Raw genomic sequence first — 24,673 nt, 5'->3', positions numbered from 1 at the left:
TCCACCCCAGTCCAAATCTCCAGCACCCATCCCTGAACTCTGGCTAGTTCCTGCCCTAGGCTGCACAGAGCTGCCTTCCTTCAGGCGCCAGCTCTGTGGTCGGCTGGAGCCTGGGCACTGTGCCAGGTCAGCTCAGCTGGTCCTCCCAGTTATCCTAAGTACTGCCACTGTCCCCTCCCTTTGCTGACCAGGACGGTTGAGTCTTAGAAAAGTAACTCACCCAAGGTCATGCCATCAGTGAATGGCTGAACTGGGATTTAAACATGTGCTTCTCAGCCCCCAACCTCCTTCTTATAGTTTACATTATTGCCATAACCTCATTGCCGTTACCGTGAGGAATGTCGTTTTTAAAACTTATCTACTTATCATTCATTCAGTAAACGCTTAGTACATGCTCACAATGCGGTGACCGAGAGCTAAACTGGGAAACACCCAGTCCCTACTTTCCAGGAGTTTCCATCCTGGTGGTGTAGTCAGACTTAAGCTTATTATGCAACATGCAGGGGATATGGTAGCAGAGAGGAGGCCGAGGGGTATAAAGCCCACTTAGTGGACGAGGAAACTGAAGGAAGAGGTGGTAAAATAACCTCCGGAGCAAATAAAGAGCAGAGCCCCCGGCGCAGAGCAGCGAGGGCGCAGGACGCCGAGGCGCGCTGACTGCAATTTACATTTTCTCGGGATCTTGCCCAATGCAGATTTGTGGACTTGGATAAGCGCCTTGGCAAAGATCCTACAAACGTGTATCATTTCCGATGCTCGCTAACTTAAAGGGGACAAGCGGCGCTTCCAACGTGGCGGTCTGGGGAGTCACGTGCTCTGAGTCTCCTTCCGCGCCGCCTCGCGTCCCAGCCCCGCCGGGGTTGCTAGGCAACGGGTAAACTCCGCGGCTCCCAGCCGTTTGAGCAGCGCTGGAGCCCGCGCCTCGGCTCAGGGGCTTCCCCGGCGACCCAGCGGCAGCAGGAGCGGACCGAGGGTAAGGGAGGGCGCGGGGTGGATGTCCGCGGCTGAAGAGGCGAGTGAAGAGGGGAGGGGAGAGGCCCGGAGGGTGAGAATCACCCCTAGTGCCAGAAACGCCTCGCGGGGTGCCTTACCGGCCTAGCTCTGCCAGGTAGCGGATCCTGGGACTAGCGCTGCTGGTGTCCCCCGCCCCATTAATCCTCGCGGCTCTCAACGCTCCCCGCTCCCTGAGCCAAAGGACCCAGCAAGTTCTAAACACCTTGCCTTCTGCACCCCCTGCTGCCAGTCGGATCCAGAGGCCATCTGTCTCCTGGAGGAGACTGGAGACCTCTGAAGGGCTTACAGCTAAAAGGATGGGGTTGGGCTGGGGGAAGGCTGGACCTGTGGAGAGGAGAGCTTTCTGGTAAGAATGGAGGGAAAGAAATAATAGTGATTGAGCACCAGGAAGCCCCAGCCTCTTTGGAAGGCCAGTGAGTCCCTGGTGCAAATTCCAGAAGGTGCACAGACACAAGAAAGAGAGAAAAAGACCTCCCCCACCTTCCTCTGTCCTGCCAGGTGGGGCATGGAGACTGGGGGCTGCCCCCGGGGCCAGAGAAAGAGGAGAACTTCTGGCCTTTCTACCCCCAGGGTGTCCAGCGGCCAGGAAGGGGGGCACCCTCCGCTTGCCTCCCCTGGAAGCTCCCGCACTGAACTCCTGGCGCCCTATTTGGAAAACACACTTTCTCTTAAGCCCAGGGAGGTTCTTTCCAGGAATTGCTTTGCTCAGGATGACTGCACAAGACAAGTTTTTATATTTGAAGGTTCCAGTCTGACTGCCCCAGGATACAGGAGATGGTTGAATTTGTTTTTCTTTTTCTCTTTTTCTTTTCTTTCTTTCTTTTTCTTTTTAGGGCCGTACCTGTAGCATATAGAAGTTCCCAGGCTAGGGGTTGCATTGGAGCTACAGCCACCGGCCTACACCACAGTCACAGCAACGCTGGATCCTTAACCCACTGAGTGAGGTCAGAGATCGAACCCACATCCTCATGGATCCTAGCTGGGTTCGTTAACCTCTAAGCCACGAAGCGAACTCCCTCTTTTTCCTTTTATGGTCACACCTGTGGCACATGGAAGTTCCCAGGCTGCAGCTGCCCACCCGTGCCACAGCCCCAGCAACACCAGATCTGAGCTGCATCTGTGACCTACGCTGCAGCTTGAGGCAATGCCTGATCCTTAACCCACTGAGCAAGTCCAAGGATCAGACCCACATCCTCCCAGACACTATGTCAGATTCTTAACCCACTGAGCCATTATGGGAACTCTGGAGTCGGTTGCATTTTTTACATTCAGATCAGCACGTCTCCAGTTGTGTGTGTCTGCAATGCCAGGGGGTCTCAAGGCTCCCACGGATGGTCGAGCTCCTCCCCCAAACTCCTAGAGGGCAGTAATGCTGCTCCTGCCTCCTTTGGAAGCCCCCTTTGCAGACAGCCCCGCTCAGACGGTTGCTGGGGGGCAGCCTAGCCTGGGGAACGTGTCTCCCCAGGGCAGGGAGAGACCTCCCGAGACCCCCAGCTCTGACCTCACCATTCATCTTCATGCCTCGCCAGTTTGTGAGAAAGAGCCCACTCGAGGTCCTTGAATGAGCTGTCTTCCCATCCCCAGCCAGGCTTTAAATGTCCCCTCTGTCTGCCTCCAGAAAGAAAACAATGCCTCTGTTCTCGCTCCCGGCTTGGCCTTGGGAAGCACCAAGAAGGAAAACAAAGCTGTTAAAAATATGATCAGGGCTAAAGAGGCTATTTTTTTCTTCCTGGGGTTTCCTCATGCTCTTAAGACTCCTTGTGTTCTCTAGGAGCAGGCTGTCTCATAGCAATTGTCTTTTAACTGGGAGAGAGAGAGAGAGGGAGAGAGAGAGAGAGAGAGAGAGATGGGCAGTTTGTAATTGCCTGAGACTGGCAGTCCTTGGGAGACAGAAAGGGGACTGGGGGTGGGGGAGTTGGGCTCAGGTGCAGCCCTGTTGTACTTCAGCATTGTACCAGTGGAGGGGAAAAAGCTAATTGGATGTGCATTCTTTTTCACAAGGTCCTATCTTGTCCATGTCGAATAAACCATTAGGGCCACCTGCTATATTTTGTGCTTCTGTCCCCGCCCTCTGTTCTCCAAGCCCTCTGTTCTTCTATCCTTCCCGAGTAGGAGAATTTCCAAACCACAAGAAAGAGTGGAAAATACTGCTCTCTGTGAGTCTGGTTCAAGACAAGTTTTGCCTGGGGCTTTGGGGTGAGGGGAGGATGGGGGATGGGTGGTACTGACTTCAAGGAACAACGTATGTGGATGCAAAGGGACCTAGGAGTTAACCTCTCATGCTTATCACCCTCCCAGATGCTCCAGAGCCCAAGGCCACCCAGGCACATGCTTCTAGGCTGTCTTAGTTCTGCATCTCAGGGTTCAGCAGCCTGGGCCCACCCATCTGGTTCCTTGAAGCCCTGGAGGTTGGAGGAGGTGGATCTGGTTGTAATACCCATCTAGGGTGACTGTGAAACACGCAGATTGCTAGGACTTATCCCAGACATATAGATGAGCATTTGCAGGAGGAGGCCTGGGAATCTTTATTTATTTATTTATTTATTTATTTATTTTGGTCTCTTTAGGGCTGCACTCACAGCATATGGAAGTTTCCAGGCTAGGGGTCAACTTGGAGCTGCAGCTACCGGCCTATGCCACAGCCACAGCCACACCAGATCCGAGCCCAGCCTGCAACCTACACTGCAACTCACAGCAACACCGGATCCTTAACCCACCGAGTGAGATCAGAGATTGAACCCTCATCCTCGTGGGTACTAGTGGGATTCCTTATTGCTGAGCCAAGGAGGGAACTCCGAGAGCCCTCACTTTAAATCAGTGGGTCTCACCCTTGGCTGCCTGCTGGAATTACATGGGTTTTTTTCCTTCTGTTTTTAGTTGCACCCATGGTATGTGGAAGTTCCCAGGTCAGGGATCAAACCCATGCCACAGCAGTAACCAGAGCCACTGCAGTGACAACGCTGGATCCTTAACTCATTGAATCACCAGGGAACTCCTATGTGTTTTATTTTGTTTTTTAAAAAACTGCTGAGAGATTATGATTTAGTTAGTCTGCAGTTCGGCCTGAGCACTGTGATTTTTATAAAGCCCTCTGGGTGTTTATAAGGGTGTAGACAAGGTTGAGAATCACTGCTCTAGAGCCAGATGTGTCTGGGTCTTGGGTGTACTTAGAATTAAGAACTGTGACCTTTGACCTGGTACTTTCTGACCATCGTTTTTGTCATCTGCAGAATGAGAACTGGGATGCCTGTTTGGGGGCGTTGTAGTGGACATGCCATAAGAGTCCCTGGAACTGCTCTTCACCGCCCCGGGGGATCTGGTGGGCTTTAGATATTCTGGATACAAGTCCTTTATCAGAAATATGATTTGCAAATATTTCCTCCAAGTCTGATCAGTTACAGCATTGAAAGCATGGCCCATAAAAAAAAGAAATGAGAAACTGGACCTCATTAGAATTTTAAAACTTGGAGTTCCCATTGTGGCGCAGTGGAAACGAATCCAATTCAGATCCATGAAGACGCAGGTGCAATCCCTGGCCTTGCTCCGTGGGTTAAGGATCCAGCATTGCCAAGAGCTGTGGTGTAGATTGCAGAGGTGACTCGGATCTGGTGTTGCGGTGGCTGTGGTGTAGGCTGGAAGCTGCAGCTCTGATTCAACCCCTAGCTGGAAACTTCCATATGCCACAGGTGCGACCCTTAAAAAGAAGCAAAATAAATAAATAGAATTTTTGGATTTCAAAAGACAACATTAAGAAAATGAAATCGGTCCACCTCGGAGGGCAGCGGTAAGGACTGAACAGCGTCGTGTTGAGCATGCACGTAGCTCTCTGTAAATTACCTTTTCAAATGCAGAGGCAGCGCCTGGGTGACTCTCTTAGGGAACCACCACCCCGATCAGATTGGGAACCCGGAGCCGCCGCTGGTGGGGCCCGTGGGGAGGGGGAAGCAGCCGGGTGGGGCCCCTCGTGGCACAGCCCCCTCTGTCCCCGCAGCCGGCGGCGCCATGGAGATCGTGTACGTGTACGTCAAGCGGCGCAGCGAGTTCGGGAAGCAGTGCAACTTCTCCGACCGCCAGGCAGAGCTGAACATCGACATCCAGCCCAACCCCGAGCTGGCCCAGCAGTTCGTGGAGCGGAACCCCGTGGACAAGGGCATCCAGTGCTCCACCAGCATGTCGGAACACGAGGTGGGTCCCTGCCCCAGGGCCCCAGCCAATGGAGGTGTGGGCGCCCGGTCAGGGAGGTGGGACTGGGTGACTCCATCCCCCTGGAGCCAGTTAGCTTGGACCATCGCAGATGCTGGACGCCTGAGGGCAGAACTGCCCTCAGACCCATGCCTTGTGCTCTGTGAGTTCACAGTGAGCAGATGGCCATCTATGAATTAGAAAGGGTGTCCTCCCCAGACACAGAACGTGACCGTGCTGGCACCCTCATTTCAGGCTCCCAGCCTCCAGACCAGTGGGAGGGTACCAGGGCCCAGGGACCCGGAAGCCCTAGGATCCTGGTTTGCAGAAGTGGCCATACACTTACACCAGGGGCAGGCGCCTTCTCATCCTTGGCTCCCTGTTTAGGCCAACACGGAGCGGTTTGAGATGGAGACCCGGGGGGTTAACCACGTCGAGGGGGGCTGGCCCAAGGACGTGAACCCCCTGGAGCTGGAGCAGACCATCCGCTTCCGGAAGAAGGTGGAAAAGGACGAGAACTACATCAACGCCATCACGCAGCTGGGCTCGGTAAGGCTTCCTTCGGCACCAGTGATCAGGGCCCCAGCCACCCTCCGCTTCCCCAGCCGCACGGCAAGCTCAGCGGCTATGGCTCCTCAGGGGAGGACGCCAGCTGCCTTATGGACCCTGCTGTCTGGGAGCAGGCAGACAGGTCCACACAGCAGACTGAAGGATAAAGTCAGGGAAGTCCAAGGCTGAACAGGTCTTAGAAGGCATCTGCAAAGTGGGAAAACCCTTGGGCAAAGAGACCCCCAAGGAACCCCACCTGGCAGCTACCTGCCAATAGGGATCATCCGTTCATTCCACACATTTGGACGAAGCTTCTAATCTCTACTAGCCTCAGTAGAGATTGCAAAAATGAAATTCTCATGCATCCTGTCCCCAAAGAATTTGTAGTCTGCTGGAGGCCAAGGGCACATACAGAGCAATCACTGTATGACATAGAAAGAAAAGCTGTGAGGAGGGAGATGCTTTGGCATTTTGCCCCATAAGGAGGGAAGCAATCAGGGACGTCTTCCTGGAGGAGGTGGCCCTTGCACTTGAGCTTTTCCTTGTTGGCCATTTGGAATAATGGAGAGTTGCCTTCTGGGTGGAAGAACCAGGAGATGGATGCCATATACGGAGTGGGTACTACCTCTGTTGGTCTGGAGCAGTGTTTCTTCACCTTTTTTCATTGTGCCCCAACTAGCCTTTTTAGACACTTCCCCCACCATGAAAATTTAATAGTGTATATATACCATATATTGTTTATATGTTGTATGATTATCTGTGCTTTGTGCAAAGAGTAATATTATTTTACCCCCAAGAACCAACTTCCACTGCTTTGGGGGCAGGGTTGCTCCACACCGCCCCCCGCCCCCCCACATTGAAAATGCATGGGCTGGAAGAATGGGAAAAAAAACCACTAGATATTTCTTGCCTCCCAGACTCCATCTCAGCCTTGGTCAGGCTTAAAGGACCTCCCTTTGCCGCTAAGACCTCCCGATGTGTCCCCCTCAGATCATGGAGCACTGCATCAAGCAGAATAATGCCATTGACATCTACCAGGAGTATTTCGATGATGAGGATGCAGTAGAGGTGACGGATGAGGCCCCTTCAGCTAAAACCATCAATGTTTTCAGGTACCTCTACAGCCAGACAGGTGTCTGGCCAGTCTCCGTCGCCTCTATGGGTGGGTGCTCCCAAAGGTGACCCCTTGCCCATCACCCCACGCTGTGGGTACCATGCCCTCTGTGCACCGAGCTTGATAAGGGGCAGAGCAGTAAAACGCCCAGCAGACAAGTGGTCCCTACCCTGGGGGCAGGTCTGGTTGGTGGAAAGGGAGGACAGAGTCTGGGGAAAGAGTAAGCAAACACTGATCTCATTCTCACCTGTCCTTAGGCAGTTCAGGCTGCTGTAATGAGATACCATAAGTGGGGTGGCTTATAAACAACAGAAATTTATTTCCCACTGGTCTGAAGGCTGGGAGCCCGAGATGAGGGTGCCAGCACGGTCACATTCTGTGTCTGGAGAGGATGCACTTTCTAATTCATAGACAGCCATCTGCTCACTGTGAACTCAGAGCAGAAGGCATGAGGGAATCTCTGCACCCTCTTTTATTTTTATTTTTCATTTTTATGTATTTATTTATTTTTTGTCTTTTTGCCATTTCTTTGGGCCACTCCTGCCGGCACATGAAGGTTCCCTGGCTAGAAGTCGAATCGGAGCTGTAGCCGCCAGCCTACGCCAGAGCCACAGCAACACAGGATCCGAGCCGCATCTGCAACCTGCACCACAGCTCACAGCAATGCCAGATCCTTAACCCACTGAGCAAGGCCAGGATCGAACCCGCAACCTCATGGTTCCTAGTCGGATTCATTAACCACTGAGCCATGATGGGAACTCCTGCACCCTCTTTTATAAGGACACTAACCCCCTTCATGAGGGCTCCCCCCTCGTGACCTAATCACCTCCTCGAGGCCCCACCTTCTAATAGAAGCTCATTGAAGATTAGGTTTCGACATAGGAAATCTGGGGGGACCACTCAGCCTAGAGCACAGAGGCGGTAGTCTACACGGGGGTCACTCTTTGTGCTGTTTATTCCAAGTGTAACATGCAGAAGAGTTTCACTGCCCTAAATATCCCTTGTTGACAAAGAAAACAAATTTATGGTTACCCAAAGGGTGGGTATGAATCAGGAGTTGGGGATTAACAGATACACCCGCCTATATGTAAAATAGATAAACTGCAAGTATACTGTGTGGCACAGGGAACAATATTCAATATCTTGTAATAACCTATCATGGAAAAGCATCTGCGTATAACTGAATCATTTGGCTGTATACCTGAACCTAACACAGCCCTGTAAATCAACTCTGCCTCAATTTTTAAAAATCCCCTGTGTTTTACCTATTTATCCCTTCCTCCCCCCAAACCCTTGGCAATAACTCATCTTTGTACTGTCTCCATGGTTTTGCCTTTCCCAGAATGTCATATCCTTGGAAGCACACGGGGTGTGGCCCTCTAAGATGGGTTTCTTTCAGTTAATAATGCACATTAAGTTTCCGCCATGTCTCTTCATGGCATGATAGCTCACTTCTTTTTAATGCTGAATAATATTTCAATGTCTGGATGTGCCTCAGTTTATCCATTCACCCACGGAGGGACCTCTTGGTTGGGTCCAGGTTTGGGTAGTTTATGAATAAAACTGCTGGAAACATCTGTGTGCAGGGGTTTTTTTTCTTTGTTTGTTTGTCTTTTTGGCTTTTCTGGGGCCACTCCCGTGGCACATGGAGGTTCCCAGGCTAATCGGAGCTGTAGCCACCGGCCTGCAACAGAGCCACAGCAACGCAGGATCCAAGCTGAGTCTGGGACTTACACCCCAGCTCATGGCAACGCCGAATCCCTAACCCCCTGAGCAAGGGCAGGGGCCGAACCCGCAACCTCATGGTTCCTAGTCGGATTCGTTAACCACTGCACCACAACGGGAACTCCTGTGTGCACCTAAGTTTGCAGCTCAGTTGGGCAAATGCCAAGGAGCATGATTGCTGGATTTGTCACCTTCCCTTATAATTTAATAGTAATGAGAAGTCAAGCCTCAGACTCAAAACTTTCAGCAAATGAAAGCATCAGACTGAAATTTAGTATTTGATTTCCATGGTCTTAATTTTTCATTATTACTTTTTATTTATGGCTGGCGAGGTCAGTTTTCTGATTAAGAGAGTCCTGTCATCTTTGTTTAAGAAATAAATTTCTCTGGAAGTTCCCGTTGTGGTTCAGTGGGTTAAGAACCTGACAAGTATGCACAAGGATGCAGGTTCAATCCCTGGCCTTGCTCGGATCAGTTAAGGATCCAGTGCTCCTGCTGCAAGCTGCAGTGTAGGTGGCAGCTGCAGCTCAGATTCCACCCCAGCCTGGGAATTTCCATATGCCGCAGGTAGGGCCCTAAAAAGAAAAAAATAAATTTCTCTGAGTGAATATTTAAATATGTTTGACTTTTTCTAAGGACAAATGTAGCAAATAAGAAATGTGGGGATCCTGGCGCTCCAGTCTTCTGCCCTCTTGCCCTCCCCTAAAGGGATCCCCAGGAAATTAAGCGATCAGCCACACATCTCTCCTGGCACCCCGATGGCAACAGGAAGTTGGCAGTGGCATATTCTTGCCTGAATTTTCAGCGGGCACCCGAGGGCATGAGCAACGAGTCATACATCTGGGACCTGGGTGAGAAACGGGGGTGGGGGTGGGGGGGTCCAGTGCCCAGGGAAGCATGAGGGAGCCAGGCAGAGGCCAGTGACAGCAGGGGAAGGAGGGTAGAAGCAGTGAGGCTCTCAGGGGGCTGTTCCCTCCCGGCGATGCGCAGGGACCAGGGAAGAAGCCACGGTGTCATCCCCTCCCTGTCTGGGTTCAGGTGCAGCCCAGCGGAGCCAGAGCAGAAGCAGGAACTCGTCATTCTGAGATCTTAAATCACTCAAGACCAGACCCCATGGAGTCCCAGCTCCGAGCCCCTGATGAACATATACAGAAAGAGTCCCCAGCCAACTGAGAAGGGACCCAAGGGGGAGGGAAGGGGACTCGCCTCCATCCTGCCTGTCCTGGCACTTTTCCCCAGTAGGGGGCAGTGTGTCCACTTGGGAACAGGGATCATTGTTGACAGTGGTGCTCACTCCAAGGACAGAGCCTGGCAGGTTGCAGGCAGAGGGTAGGCTTCAAGCTCTCAGAAGTCCCTCTTTGTTGGCGTTGTGAAAATAAACACTAGCCATTATTAGCAGGTGTGGCTGCTGAGCTTTACACTGAAGCTCTTACAAGGAGCTCTTACAGCCGCCCGCAGGGGCTGGACTTATCCCCAGGATGCGGACAGGGAAACTGGTTCACACAAGTCAGGGGAGAGTCACCTTCACGTAAAACCTTAGAACCCAAACCACATTTTATAGCAAACCTGGGAAATGGAGTAGAATGACAGTCTCTCTCTCACACACAAACACAATCTTGATTCCCCAAAATAAAACCAGTAGAAGAGCCCCGAGGGCTAGGTGCTAGCCACTGAGAACCAGAGGTTGCAGCCTGGAGAAAGGCTTTCCTCCCCTGACACCCCACCTGTAGAAGGGGATTAAACTGGCCCTGTCCTTTTCTTTCCAGGTCTGGTAAGATGCACATCTATAGTTGTTGTTGTTGTTCTGCTTTATAGAAAACCCCAACCGGCCAGAAATTTCCCTAAAGCCGCCTTCTCCTCTTGTCACCTTGGAATACAACCCCAAAGATTCCCACGTGCTCCTGGGAGGTTGCTACAATGGGCAGATCGGTAAGGAGGAGGGACCCGGGCTCTTAACCAGGAGCCCACCCGTGTCCCCTGGGGTCTGAGGCCCCTTGGTCCTGACTGCTGTCCAACCAGAGCCCACCTGCCAGACCCCCTCGCTGTGGAGGACAAAGTGCGGTGGGTACTTCCCGCAGCTGACCAACTCCAGATGTCCCGGTGACACCGGTTTTGCTGATCACCTCAGCCGTGTCCTCAGTTACAAATGCAAGTGAGTCTAAAATTCGCTCAAAATAAAACGTTTAGAAAATTACAGGTCAAGTGAAATCCAGGAACCTTTATTGCACACCTACTCTGAGCTAGGTTAGGGTAGCTAGAGGCTAAGGGATAATGAGACCGTTGGGGAGCTCCCTCTTGGGAGGGCAGCCAGGAGAACCTATAGGGTAACAGGTGTGAGGAACAGCAGCCATATAGGATGCGTGGGGTAGTGTTCCCTCCACTTCTGTTTTTTTTTCTTGTTTTTTGTTTTGAAGTTGGTATTAATTCTTCTTTAAAGCTTTGGTAGAATTCACCAGTGAAGCCAGCTGGTCCTGGGATTTTCCTTATTGGTAGTTTTCAAAAGGAAAATTCAACCTCTTCATTTGATATGTCTTCTCGCATTTTCTATTTCTTCCTGAATCAGTTTTGATAGCTGTGTCTCTCAAGACATCACCTGGGTTATCTAATTTATTGGCATGTAATCGTTCAGAATATTCTCTCACCGTCACTTCATTTCTGTAAGGCTGGTAGTAATGCCTCCTGTGTCTGTCCTGATTTTAGTAATTTGAGAGTTCTCTCTCTTTTTTTCACTTGGTCAGTCTGGCTAGGGGATGGTTAATTTTGTATTCAAAGAACCAACTTTTTATGGTATTGATTTTCTCAGAGGTGAGACCTTAGGGCCTGCTCGGTTCTTTCCCGAGCCTTTGCACAGCCCTGGGCGTCCACCCAGCCGCACCCGTGCCTGTGACCTTCTAGGTCCCAGGAATACATCGGAGCTTTTCAAAATCCCTTTGGGCATCTTGATCTCTGGCTTTTCCTTTTAAGCGTCTTGGTTAGCCTATTGTTCGCCCCATGTGTTAGCCACCACTTCAAAACGCTGCAAAGCTAATCAGTCGCCTGTAATTATAATTATTGTCAAAATTGCCTTGTTAAAAAGACCTTTTTTGCAGTTCTCTGGTGGTGCAGTGGGTTAAGGATCTGGTGTTGTCACTGAAGCTGCTTGAGTTGCTGCTGTGGTATGGGTTCGATCCCTGGCCCAGGAACCTATGTGGTAACGGGTGTGAGTAATGGTAGCAGCAGGTGCTTAGGGTACGGCCAAAAAAAACAAAAAACCTTTTTTACGGGGCAAGCTCCATGTCAAGTTGAATATAGACAACCTTGCAAGTGAGGGGGGCAGGCAGAACCTTCTAGGGAACCACTGGACAGATCAAATAATGATAGTTCTTTGAATAGCCTTTGAAAGAGCTCCAGCCCCATTCTGTTCCATCCTGCAGAAACTGCCAGGCTTTTTTTTTTTTTTTTTTTTTTTTTTTAGCAGGAATGCAGAATGTTATTTGTCCAGGCTACCATGGAACTGGAGTGTATAGGATCCTAACGAGGGCAAGTCACGATGCCACAAACTTACTGTTCCTACCAAGATTCAGCTGTTTTTCTTGAATAAACGCTCTGATTCGCTGCAAGCTTTGGCTAATATCCAGAGTTCTGATAAAGTTGAATCCGACTACTTTTGCCAATTTTCTCATGGCCTTTATGGAGGCGGGAATCCTCAGCGGTCCCGACTGTGCCATTTTTGCTGGCGGCACACTCAGAAAACATTCTGATCCCTGGTGAGCCCAGAAGAAATCTGCCCACATGGACCCGGAACGTTCCTGCCTGCCCGCCACCTCTGGCCTTGAAACAGCTAAATGCTTAATTCTGGTCTACACCCCAGGCCAGACTCGACCAGACACAAAAAGTGTTCCCCTCCCGTGCTATCTTCACATGCTTTCCCATAACCTCTTCTTGCTCCAAGAGTGGGAGCCAGAACGGTGGGGAAACTTCTCAGAAGCGCACTGTGGCTTCTGATCTCCCTTTTACACCTGCTGCCTCCTTTCTGGGGGAGCTTCTAGGTTCTGAAATAGATTCGGGTAACCAGATGTCTCCCAGCAAATTTTTCTGGGTGCTGGGGCTCTAAAAGACTACTAGCAGAGCTACTTGGCCGGGGCTAGGAGCCCTGCCTGGCTCATTTTTCATAACCTCTTTCAGTGGTTTTTCATGCCAGCTCAGACCAGCCCAGGCTCTGGGGCGCTGCTGCCTGCAGTGGACACAGGGGAACCCATCCTTGTGCCCAATCGAGCATGCTTAGCCAAGAAAACCTCTTTCTGGGCCAGAGAGGTCCAGGGCCAAATGGCTTGGACTTGGATTCCATGCATTAAGACTTGTGGATCGTGTTCTTTTGTTGCTGTCTTACAAAACCGGCTTTCCTAGAAATAGCGCTGCATAAAAGGGTGGGTGCTCACCGCGCATGCGTGGGAAAATGAAAACAGAATCTGTCAGGACCAAAGCAATAAAAAGGATAAGCTTCCCATCTTTCTTGGTAAAGAAGAAGAGATGAAGTACTAATAATCAATCAGGAGAAAGGCTAAATCTCCTATGTGGGTTTCTTTTCGATCAGAAGCGGCCAAGGAACAGAGACTGAAAGGGAATGAGTCGATGCGACAGGAGAGGTTTGCCTAAATGGTGTTACTTTCCAGAGCCTTCCCCAAAGCTCATCCTCAGTCTTTCTTCCTCTTCACCTCCTCCTCCAGGATGCCTTCCCCGACCACCCCCGTGTGTCTCCCTCCAGAGTGATCACAGCACAGGCTGTACGTGCAGGTCCGCGTCCTGCCTCCCAGGGATTGTGTCTGCCCCAGTTCCAGTGGCTTCCCCAGGGCCCCGCGTGGTGCTCAGCATGTGTTAGGGCATCAATGGAATGAATGAAGCGTGGTTTGGAGGCTGATAGAAACTCAGGCTGGTTTGAACCTAGCCCTGATTCTAAAATAACCAAATACCTGCCAAACCAAGCAAGCAGCATCCTTCTATCCCGTGCTCCCTGCACAAAGGAAAGACGCCTATGACCCCATCAGCTCCCTTTCATTTCTTTCCCCACCAGCCTGTTGGGACACCCGGAAAGGCAGCCTGGTGGCAGAGCTGTCCACCATTGAGTTCAGCCACCGAGACCCTGTATATGGCACCATCTGGCTGCAGTCGAAGACGGGCACCGAATGCTTCTCAGCATCCACGGACGGGCAGGTGCCAACCAGCCAGGCGCTGTAGGGGGAAAGGGGGTGGGGAGCAGTAGCGGTTCCCTGGGGCTTCAATGAAATTCCCTAAGAATGTTTCCTTTTGTATTTCATTTTTAAAATTGAATACTAGGTAATACATGTAACGGAACAAAACCCCAAAGGTACAATAAGGCAGACAGTAAAACGCCTTCCTCCCACCTCTGCCTCCAAGCCTCCCAGTCCCTCCTCCCTTTAAGTGGCCCCCACCCACGCCACCCTCTTTCTTCTGCCTCCAGGGGCAGGGTCTGCAGGCAGAAGCAAACGTATCTCTCTCTCTCTTCACTCTCTTTCTGCACACCTTACACGTTGATCTGCACTTTTTTGTTTCGCATGACTTGAAGATGATTTCATATTTTATAAAGTGCTTCTCTATGCCTGTTAAAGATGTAATAAATTATGGGTATGCTATAGTTTTTAAAGTAGATTTTAATAATTTGTAGTTAACCAAAAAAAGTGGCAAAGAGTACATTTTTATGTCGATTTCTGCACAGCCAGGAAGCATACCTTCAGTGGAATTTCTAGGTCAAAATATATGTGCATTTTGATGTTTGCTGTATATTGCCATATAGTGAGGAGCCTTTAAAGGTATGGACTCCAGGGCCCCCACCTGGAGGTTTTCACTCAGTAGCTCTGGATTTTAGGAAGCTTGCCCATGGCTCTGATGATCGGCCAGGCTTGGAACTGTGGACCAGAGCAGTGATTCTCAAAGCATGTTTGTTCCCTTGGGTCACTGGTAGCAGTTGTCAGACTCCCTTTTGGCCGCAGTGACTGGCCCCAAGAAAGGTAAAGGCAGACGCCAGGAGAATCGAGGGAGCCCAGGTCTCAGCGTTGACCCCTCTGCCCATCAGGTCATGTGGTGGGACATCCGGAAGATGAGCGAGCCCACCGAGGTGGTTGTCATGGACATCACCAAAAAGGAACAGTTGGAGAACGCCTTGGGGGCCATCTCCCTGGAGTTTGAGTCCACTCTGGTGAGCGTCCCTGCCTCTCCCTTTCCTGACTTCCATTTCCAGGGCAGCCAGAGCCAAGGGCAGGCCCGTGGCTGGTTTATCAGAGGCTTCTCATCTTGTGCCCTGGACTGGTCCAGGAAGCACCATCCTCTCCTGGTCCTCCTAGATCTGTGTGGTCGTTACAATACCTTTCCAGCAGGGGGCAGCAGAGTAGAGGAAGGAGGCGGTTCTAATTCCCTCAGCGTCACCATTTGGCTAGTGGCTGGGCTGATCAGAAGGCAAACTTTCTGACAGGACAGGATTCCAGAAAGCCCTGTGCTACAAGAAGAGCCCTGTCCAGGACCAGCATTCAGAGGCCAGGCTCGGCCTCTGTCCCTGCCTCACGTGGGACCCTGAGCTGGTCTCTTCCTTCCTGTGGGGAAAGATGAGGTGTTGGAGAAGGAAATGAGATCAGAGGAGACTCCTTGGAAAACCAGAGCACAGGCAGAGGATGGCATTTGGCACCTGCGAAAGAACAGGAGAGAAATGTCAAAGCAGTAAGGTGGGAGTTCCGTTATGGCTCAGTAGTAACAAACCCTACCAGTATCCATGAGGATGTGGGTTCGATCCCCGGCCTGGGTTAAGGATATGGCGTTGCCATGAACTGTGGTGTAGGTCGCAGACATGGCTTGAATCTGGTGTCACTGTGGCTATGGTGTAGGCCAGCAGCTACAGCTCTGATTCGACCCCTAGCCTGGGAACGTCCATATGCCACGAGTATGGCCCTAAAAAGACCCCCCCCCCAAAAAAAAAGACCAGGAGGTGGATGTATCTGAGGAGGGAAGCTTCTAGAAGCTGCAAACAAAGACTCCTTCCAAAGCAAGAAAACAACCTCCCCAGATGGCTCCTGGCCTGGCTCCTCCCTTGGGACTGTTCCTGGTTTGCTTCCAGGCCATGTGACATCATTCCCAAGCCCTTGGGGGTGGCATCCTCACCCACGCCAGGGCATGAATGTGGTGGGCTGTGGAAGGCCATCTTACTGACCCCTGACCCTGGGTGTGGAGGTCACCGTGGGGAGGACTCAGAAAAACCTTCTGTCCTGGCACCAGGGATTTCCAGGCCAAGCGCTAGATGCAGTGACCACGCGGCCGCTAGTCTTCATCTTCCCCGCTCTGTGTGCCGGACCCTAGTAACTGCCTTTCGTACTGAGCGTGGGTAATCACCCAGGACTATCTTGGGACGTAATGTGATTATCCCTCCCTTTTTTTTTTTTTTTTTTTTTTTTTTTTGCTTTTTAGGGCTGCACCCACAGCATATGGGTGGAAGTTCCCAGGCTAGGGGTCGAATCAGAGCTGCCACTGCCAGCCTACGCCACAGCCACAGCAACTCAGGATCCGAGCCATGTCTGCAATCTACACCACAGCTCATAGCAACGCCGTATCCTTAACCCACTGAGTAAGGCCAGGGATCAGGCATGTGTCCTCATGGGTATGAGTCAGATCATTTTCGCTGAGCCACAGCGGGAACTCCTCAAGGTTTATCCAGTATTGTAGCACGTGTCAGAATGTCCTCCCTTTGTGTGGCCAAATAACAGTACAGTGTATGGAGAGACTATATTTTGTTTATCCTTTTGTGTGTTGATGGACAGGTGGGTTGCTTTTGCTTCTTAGCTGTTATGAATAAAGATGGTATCAGAGTTCCCTCCTGGCTCAGCAGGCTAAGGATCTGGCTTTGTCACTGCTGTGGCTCTGGTTACCTCAGTGGCACAGGTTTGATCCCTGGCCTGGGAATTTCCAAATGCTGCAGACATGGCCAAAAGAAAAAAAAAAAAAAGCTATGAACACAGATGTACAATGTAACCCAGTTTTGCAGGGAATAGTAGCTGGAGGCTGGAGGGGGCTCTTCTAGATTTATTCATTTACTTTATGTGTAAACAGACGTTAAGGATCTTTATGGCAAAGTGCTTAGTGGACACGATGATGCTGCAAGATGAAGGTTGGTGATGAGATTGATTCTCCAGGGACCAGAAGTCAGGGTGGGTTTCATTACCCAAGGGCCCCTTGAGCCACTTCTAAAGAAGGATGAGATGAGCGGAAAGAGTGGGGCAGCTTTGCCCCGGCAGCTCAGCAGGTTAAGGATCCAGTTGTCACTGCTGTGGCTCAGGTCTCCTGCTGTGGCAAAGGTTGGATTCCTGGCCAGAGGTCGGCTGCATGCTGTGGGCGTGGCCGAAAAAAAAAAAGAGTGGGGGCGGATCCCTAGAAGGGGATGGGGCACAGCCGGAGCAGAGACCCAAACTGAGGGTATTTCCAGCACCTCTGAATGCCCCCCACCCCCCACCCCCCTGACCCCAGAAGGTCGCTCACCCTGCCAGCTAAACCCTGAGCTGATGTTTCATGGAGCTCCCACTCCCCTGTCACCCCCTCCACAGCCAACCAAGTTCATGGTGGGCACAGAGCAGGGCATCGTCATCTCCTGCAACCGCAAGGCCAAGACGCAGGCCGAGAAGATCGTGTGCACCTTCTCGGGCCACCACGGCCCCGTCTACGCCCTGCAGAGAAACCCGTTTTACCCCAAGAACTTCCTGACCGTCGGCGACTGGACCGCCCGCATCTGGTCGGAAGACAGCCGGGAGTCATCCATCATGTGGACCAAGTCAGCGGGGCGCGGGGGCGGGAGGGGATGCAGGGGATGGAGGGGACAAGGCCCCTCTCTGTGAACACCCGTAAAATGTAAAAAACACTTCCTAAAACACCTAAGCCCCTGCTAGGAAGTGGCTCGATTCAGTTTTGAAGGAATAAGCATCAAACTGCTGAGATTGACAATCATGACAGCCATGGGTTCATTTTCATGACCCTCCAGCCATCCCCACCAGCCTTGCTCTTCCCGTGGCCTCCCTGGGCTGGGGAACTGAGCTACGTGGAGGCAAAGCCACATGCTCCTGGCCTCTTAGCTGAGGTGACGAGCAGAACTGGGGTTTGAACCCAGGAGGCTTGGAGTAAGAGTCTGGCACTTGCTCAGGACAGCTCGGTGGGTCTCCTCTCCTGGGAGGTGGGGGGTGGGGCTGAGGGGGGGTTTGGGACAGAGCACCAGTCTTGGATCAGAAAGGCTGGGGCGGGGTGGGGGGCAGGGGGCCAGGGCTCACCTTGTTTGCCCAGAGAGAGGCCAAGGGGATGCCATCGGATTGAGACCCGTCGGGGTGGTGAGCCGGAGAGACATGCCCTGCAGAACTGCCGCCGTGCAGGGGGATCCAAGCGAGCAGAGCAGCGACCTGGGCCTGGGGACAGATTCCCTTCTCGCCTTCCTAAGTGTGTGTCTGAGGTTCCAGCTTATGCAGCCACAGACCCCTGCAAAGTCAGTGCCACCATGGACCCTAAGGGGCTGCTTTGGTTCCAGTGGTTCCCAAACCTGCTTGCATCAGAATCTTCTAGGAGGAGTTATTTTGTAAAATCCAGATTCCAGGAGTTCCTGCTATGGCATAATGGGATCGGTGGCATCTTGGGAGTGCTGGGACACAGGTTTGATCCCTGGCCCAGCACAGTGGGTTAAGGATGCAGCACTGACGCAGCGGCAGCTTAGGTCACAACTGCAGCTCAGATTTGATCACGGGCCCGGGAACTCCCTATGCCATGGGGTTCCACATATAGAAGCTCCATACTCCGTGGTGGCTGCTCCAATTTACATTCCGCCAACAGGGCACAAGGGGTCCCTTTTCTCCACACCCTCACCAACACTCATCTTTGGTTTTTTCTAATGATTTAGCCTTCCTGACAGGTGGAAGGTGACATCTCATTGTGGGATCTGTGTCCCTCCCAACCAAAGCGGTCCCTGACCAGTGGCATCCGGCTCCCGGCAGGTACCACATGGCTTATCTCACTGATGGCGCCTGGAGCCCTGTAAGGCCGGCGGTGTTTTTCACCACCAAGATGGACGGGACCCTGGACATCTGGGACTTCGTGTTCAAGCAGTGTGACCCCGCCCTCAGCCTGAAGGTCATGTACACACACACACCCCTCCCCATGCATCCAGGCCCTCAGAATCACCTGAGGGAAATTAACAAAGGCAAACAAGCAGGTGCCTGGCCTCCTCTCCTGCCAGCCCTGTTCCCTAAGAAGCTCAGGCTCCTGGCCGCTGACCCTTCCAGCCTGAGCTAATGTTATCCTATCAGCAAAGCCCGAGCAGAGACTTGCAGGCTGAGGTCATGGAAAAGCGTAGGGGGAGTTCCCGCTGTGGCTCAGCAAGTTAAGAACCTGACTAGTCTCCTTGAGGATGCGGGTTTGATCCCTGGCCTCAATCAGTGGATCAGGGATCTAGGGTTTCTGCAAGCTTCACCACAGGTCACAGACACAGCTCGGATCTGGTGTGACTGTGGCTGTGGCATAGTAGGCCAGCAGCTGCAGCTCCGATTTGACCCCTGGCCTGGGAACTTCCATATGCATATGCCCTAAAAGAAAAGAAAAAAAGAAAGAAAAAAAAGCATAGGGTTTGGGCAATTGCAGAATGAAAGTGGGGCTGGGAGTTCCCTGGTGGCTCAATGGGTTAAAGGTGCGATGTTGTCATTGCTGTTGCTCCGGTTCAAGTCCTGGTGCGGGGACTTCTCGTGCCGCAAGTGTAGCTAAACAAAGGAAAAGAAGAAAGAAAGCGGGGCTGGACTGAAGGTGGGTGGGGTAAGGCGGGCGATGAGGCTGGGAGTGAAGTATCTGGCAGCCCATCTTAAGTGTGGACTCTGTCCTGCGGGTTGAGGGTGGGGTCAGGCGAGTCATGAAGGTTGTTTGAAGGGGGCTGCTTCTCTCAGCCTCCCCAGGAGCCAGGTAATCAGACCAAGAAAGACTGACCTTGCTCCTCTCTCCTCCCCTGCCCGGCTCTGCCCCTCCAACAGGTGTGTGATGAGGCCCTCTTTAGCCTCCGGGTGCAGGACAGCGGGTCCTTCATCGCCTGTGGTTCCCAGCTGGGGACAGCGACGCTGCTGGAGGTCTCCTCTGGGCTGTGCACCCTCCAGAGGAACGAGAAGAACACGGCTTCCTCGGTACATGCGGGGCCCGGGGGGAGGCACATGCCAGCTCCTATCCTGACCTGGGCCCCTGGCCAAGCAGGGCAGCCAGAGAAGAACCGACACCCCTCTCTGTCACCTCCTGGGAAATGGGGGGACATTTGGGGATAGGCAGCCTCGTGTCCTGAAATGAGCACGAGAAATGGGTGTTAGCAGTGTCTGAATCCGCCCTGGCTTCATCACCCAGGAGCCAAGTGGCCCTGGGCAAGTCACTTAATCTCTCCAGGCTTCCATCTTTCAGCTGCAAATCAAAGCGGTTGGATTCAGTCAATTTGTCTAGTTTCAAACAATATCCTTTTTTTGCAGCAGAACCTGCCCCCATGGAGACTTAGCAGGATGCCAGTGGAGAAGCCAGCTGGAGGGGAACAGCCCTGGGGAAGGGGTGCTGGGGGGCTGAGATCCGTCACCCTGCCAGGGAGCTCTGGAGATGCCCCCGCAGAACCGTGGGGCCCACAGAGGGCCTGAAAACCCCGGTGCTGAGACCCTGGGGGACTCTGCTGGCTCTGCCTGAGATTATGGTCCCATCATTGAGCTGGTCCTCCATGGACCCGGGGCCGCCGTGTGGTATACAACCCTCGAGGGCGTTCTTCATACCTGTGTCCCTGTTCTTGGAACTCCTTGGAACAGAGTCCCTTGGTGTCCCCTGCTCCTGCCTTCTGGCCCCAATACTTAGCCCTCCTTTCTTGCCAGAAGCCCTGAGTGTGGACCTCTGTGGGGGCTGCTTGGAGTAGAGCGAGGGGAACCCTCCTGGCCCCCATGCATGGAGGCAGCCACTCACCTCCATGGCCTGTCTCGCCCCATGGCCTCTCCTCCCTGTGCGCCCCAGATATTTGAGCGTGAGACTCGGCGGGAGAAGATCCTGGAGGCCAGACACCGTGAGATGCGGCTGAAGGAGAAGGGCAAGGCGGAGGGCAGGGACGATGACCTGAGGGAGGAGGAGCCCACCTTGAACTTGGAGGAGCTGGTCTCCAAGGCGGAGGAGGAGTTCTTTGATGTCATCTTCACGGAGCTGAAGAGGAAGGAGGCTGAAGCCATGAAGAAGAAGCCCAAGGTTGCTGGGGCCTTGAGCAGAGTTGGGGATGGGGCGTGGGGGGGGGGGGTCCTCTGGGAGGGACCCACAGTGTCCGGGGCTGCCTCCCTGGGCGACCTCGAGCAGGGGGCCTCATCAGGTGGACCTTTATTTGTCCATCAGGCAAATGGGAGGAATCACTCCCCTTTCCTTGAGGAATCCTAAGCCTCCAGACGTCAGGCTCCTTGAGTGCAGGAGCCATGCCCCGTGCTTCTCAGAATCCTCTCCCCACCACGGTGGGCAACTTGAACTTGCACGTGACCAACTGAATGAGAACCCGAGGGTATACGAGTTATCAGAGAGAAAGCCTTGGAGACCTGGGGGGGAGTGGCGTGTGAGATCCCTGGTGACCCCGCCAGGGGTCAAGGGGAGGTCCTGAGCTCATCTATCCATTGCCCCACCTCCAGAGCACTTTTGCGCTGTAGCTCCTGGGTTGGTCACTTGACTTCTTGGTCCTTAATTTTTATCTGGAAAATGAGTAGATTGAGCGATAAAGGTGGTGCCTGGTCACCTTCCAGGCCCCCTTCTGTGCCAGGGGATAGAGGGGGAAAAAAAGACCCCGTCTGTCTGGACCATTGCTTTTAGGGGCCCACAGATAAGATGCTAAGGTGTGAAAGAGGAGGGAAAAGACGAGGGAATGGGGGCCAATGTCTGCCCTTGTAAGTAAGACTGGCCACCTAATTAGGGGAGGAAGGAAAATGTGGGGCCTCTAGTTCAAAGGTATGGAAGAGTTCCCCAGTGGCTCTGTGGGTTAAGGATCTGGCATGTTACTGCTGTGGCTCTGGCTACTGCTGTGGTGCAGATTTGATTGCTAAGCCCGGGAACTTCTGCATGCAGCAAATGAAGAAAAAAAAAAAAAAAAAAAAAAAAAAAAAAAAAAAAGTATTGAGAAGTTCAAGACAAGGGCAGCAGAAAGTTAAGCGTGTGGTGTGCCCTGGTCAGCACATGCAGTGTGACCCACAGGGCGCCCAGCTGTAAAGCCAGCCCAGCCAACAAGGGGAGCCAAGTGGCAAGTTCTCAGGCCTAATGGAGGGATGGTGACCAAAGGGGGTGAGCACACGAAGGAGATGATTGGCTCTTTCTCGTGACTGCTCCCCACACCTGCCTCCATCCCACTGGCCCGAGAAACAGGCTGTAATTTTGTCAGGTGCATTTTACACCTGGACATACTTGGATCTGAGGGGCTCTATTCGCACACCATCCGTGGGGTACACGTAGGGCCGAGGCAAGGCTGGAGTCCCTGATTTCTCACCCATAGCCCTGGGCGCCTCCCTCACATCACCCCTGGACCCCCGGCCCTCCAGACAGCAATGCCCACAAATTGCACTGTGACCACAGACTCCATGCCTGGTGCTGGGGTCTCCAAATGTGCTCCCACAAAACTTGGCCACTCCAACTGAAGAAGCTGATTGTTAGAAGGGGCGAAGCTTCACAGGGACCTGGCCCCCTCCCTCTTCTGCCCACGGCACCCTTCCTGCCAGCCTCTGAGTCTGGTCTGCCATTGGCCAGAAATTCTGGGGTCAGAGCTGAGAAAGCATAGCTGGATCCTTACACTCTTTTTTTTTTTTTTCTTTTTAGGGCCACACATGCGGCCTATGGAGGTTCCCAGGCTAGGGGTTAAATTGCAGCTGTAGGCGCTGCCCGACACCACAGCCACGGCAACGCCAGATCGAGCCTTGTCTTCAACCTGAGCTGCAGCTGGTGGCAACGCTGGATCCTTAGCCCACTGAGTGAAGCCAGGGGTCAAAGCCACATCCTCATGAATGCTAGTCAGGTTCATTATCGCCAAAAGCCACTAGAGGAACTACAGCCTCATTATTTCTAGTCCCAGACCCAGCCCTGCAAGAAATCATGCCCCCTTGACAGGGGAGGGGACCAAGGGGATTCTGGAAGAACCAGCCGGAGGTTGCCCAGGCAGCAAGCGGCAGACGCCCAAGGCTGTGCCGCTGTGCTGAGCTCCTAGCCCTCGTGGGGTGGGCAGCATCGTCCCCGGGGCGCTCAGCAACCCAGGTTCAAGGGCTTCACTTCCTGTGTGCAGGGGAGGCCTGCCCCCCTGCCCCCCGCCCCCAACAATTCTGTGTTGTCTTTCCGTAGCAGAGGCGACCAAGTCTGGAGACAGACGAGGAGGTGGAGGGAGAGGACGGAGGGGAGGAAGAAAGAGGCAGCGAAGAGAGCCCGACCTTGGAAGGTCAGCCTTGACCGCAGCCCGCAGTCCCGCTCACACGTGCGCCTCCGGTTCCCATCTCTCGGCGCAGCTCTGGCTTTACAAGTTGGGGGCTGAGCGCCTCCCTTAAAGGGTCTCGGGGCGGGGGGAGCAAAGGGGCCCTGACCCAGCCCCAAACCCTGCAAATCCCTGGTCCCTGATGGCTTCCTGAGCCCTCATCATCCCCAGAGACCCCTCAGAGGGAGGGAAGGGGCAGGGCTTCTCCCAGAGCTGGTCCCCTCATCTCAGCCACGCGCCAGCTGACCTCGCCCGTGTCACCCGGCCCTGCCCGTTCCCTCGAATTCATCTTTGTGAGGGCCTTCCTGACAAGTTTGCAAAGCCTTGGGAAGGCCTGTGGTGGAGGGAGGGGTCTCTTGTGCCCCCGACCCTCCCCACTCACGTCCGAGCAGCAAGCTGTCCACTTCTAAGCTTTCCAAGCAGCGCCCCTGGGGAATGTCTGCCTCCCAGAGGGCGGGAGTCGGCGGATGAAAGGAGCCTGGTTCCTCTTATGCGCGGCAAAAGCTTTCTCCCATCTTCATTCTCCTAAAATTAAATTAGTAACAATAGCGCTGACGGGTAGTGCTCGTTATGCACTGTTCTCATGTTACCTCATGTCGTTCTGTGGATAAAGTCCCTGCAAGGTTTGTGCTTTGAGCATCCCTCCCTGAAAGAGGAAGAAACAGGTTCCAGGCTCCAAGAGAGATGTGGGGACCTGCCCAGGTCACGGGGCCCGTGGCGGGCAGAACCGGGACAGGAGCCCCGGCAGCTCACTCCCGACCCTGCACAGTGGTCAACTGTGGGCCAGGGACAGTGCAGGCCCACGGAGGCTCCAGCATGGGCAGTGGGCTGCCCCGAAAACCCAGCAAAGCAGAGCGTCCGGTGACCAGAAATGTAGGTAGAGCGAGAGGATGGTTCAGGGGCAGCTTTGCAGCAGGAAAAGCCCTGACCTCCATTGGTTCTGTGGGTGTCAGGTGATCCGGATGGGGACCAAAAGTGTCCTTGAGGAGTTCCCGGCGTGGCTCAGTGGTTAACGAATCCGATTGGAAACCACGGGGTTGCGGGTTTGATCCCTGGCCTTGCTCAGTGGGTTAATGATCCATCGTTGCCATGAGCTGTGGTGTAGGTTGCAGACACGGCTTGGATTCCACATTGCTGTGGCTCTGGCAGAGGCCTGCAGCTACAGCTCCAATTCAACCCCTAGCCTGGGAATCTCCACATGCCAAGGGAGTGCCCCTAGAAAAGGCAAAAAGAAAAAACAAAAACAAAAAAACAAAACAAAACAAAAAAAACGAAAACAAAAGTGCCCTTGAAAAAAACGCCTGGAAGAGCTCCTGTCGTGGTGCAGCGGAAACAAACCCGACCAGGAACCATGAGGTTGTGGGTTTGATCCCTGGCCTTGCTCAGTGGGTTAAGGATCCGTCATTGCCGTGAGCTGGGGTGTAGGTCGCAGACGTGGCTCAGATCCCACGTTGCTTTAGCTGTGGCATAGACTAGCAGCTGTGGCTCCAATTGGACCCCTAGTCTGGGAATCTCCCTATGCCCTGGGTGTGGCCCTAAAAAAGCAAAAAATAAATAAATTATAAAAATTTTAAAAGTAAATAAAATTTTTTTTAAAATGC

General features: G+C 53.0%; 1 protein-coding gene across 2 annotated transcripts; it reads left to right on the top strand.

Moving 5' to 3' along the window:
* DNAI2 (dynein axonemal intermediate chain 2) lies at positions 872–24,673 on the top strand. 2 transcript variants are annotated; one of them, XM_005668635.3, is made up of 13 exons: positions 872–973; positions 5,006–5,199; positions 5,584–5,745; positions 6,736–6,857; positions 9,293–9,435; positions 10,400–10,513; positions 13,635–13,774; positions 14,655–14,777; positions 17,164–17,387; positions 18,589–18,724; positions 19,612–19,758; positions 20,609–20,833; positions 22,946–24,673. In XM_005668635.3, exons 2-13 carry the CDS (start codon positions 5,017–5,019, stop codon positions 23,048–23,050), a joined length of 1,824 nt encoding a protein of 607 aa, XP_005668692.1. In that variant the 5' UTR covers positions 872–973; positions 5,006–5,016; the 3' UTR covers positions 23,051–24,673. The 2 variants fall into 2 exon arrangements, with proteins under 2 accessions (XP_005668692.1, XP_005668693.1); XM_005668636.3 differs by having other exon boundaries at positions 22,949–23,627.

Source organism: Sus scrofa, chromosome 12 (genome assembly GCF_000003025.6).
Source record: "Sus scrofa isolate TJ Tabasco breed Duroc chromosome 12, Sscrofa11.1, whole genome shotgun sequence".
NCBI lineage: Eukaryota > Metazoa > Chordata > Mammalia > Artiodactyla > Suidae > Sus > Sus scrofa.
This window is presented reverse-complemented; position numbering and strand designations above follow the sequence as displayed.

Excerpts from the sequence above, each read along its gene's own strand:
- DNAI2 (XM_005668635.3), top strand. The coding sequence starts at position 5,017 with ATGGAGATCGTGTACGTGTACGTCAAGCGGCGCAGCGAGTTCGGGAAG. Across the intron at positions 13,775-14,654 it reads CAGCATCCACGGACGGGCAG|GTCATGTGGTGGGACATCCG; the intron begins GTGCCAACCAGC and ends TCTGCCCATCAG. Across the intron at positions 14,778-17,163 it reads TGGAGTTTGAGTCCACTCTG|CCAACCAAGTTCATGGTGGG; the intron begins GTGAGCGTCCCT and ends CCCCCTCCACAG.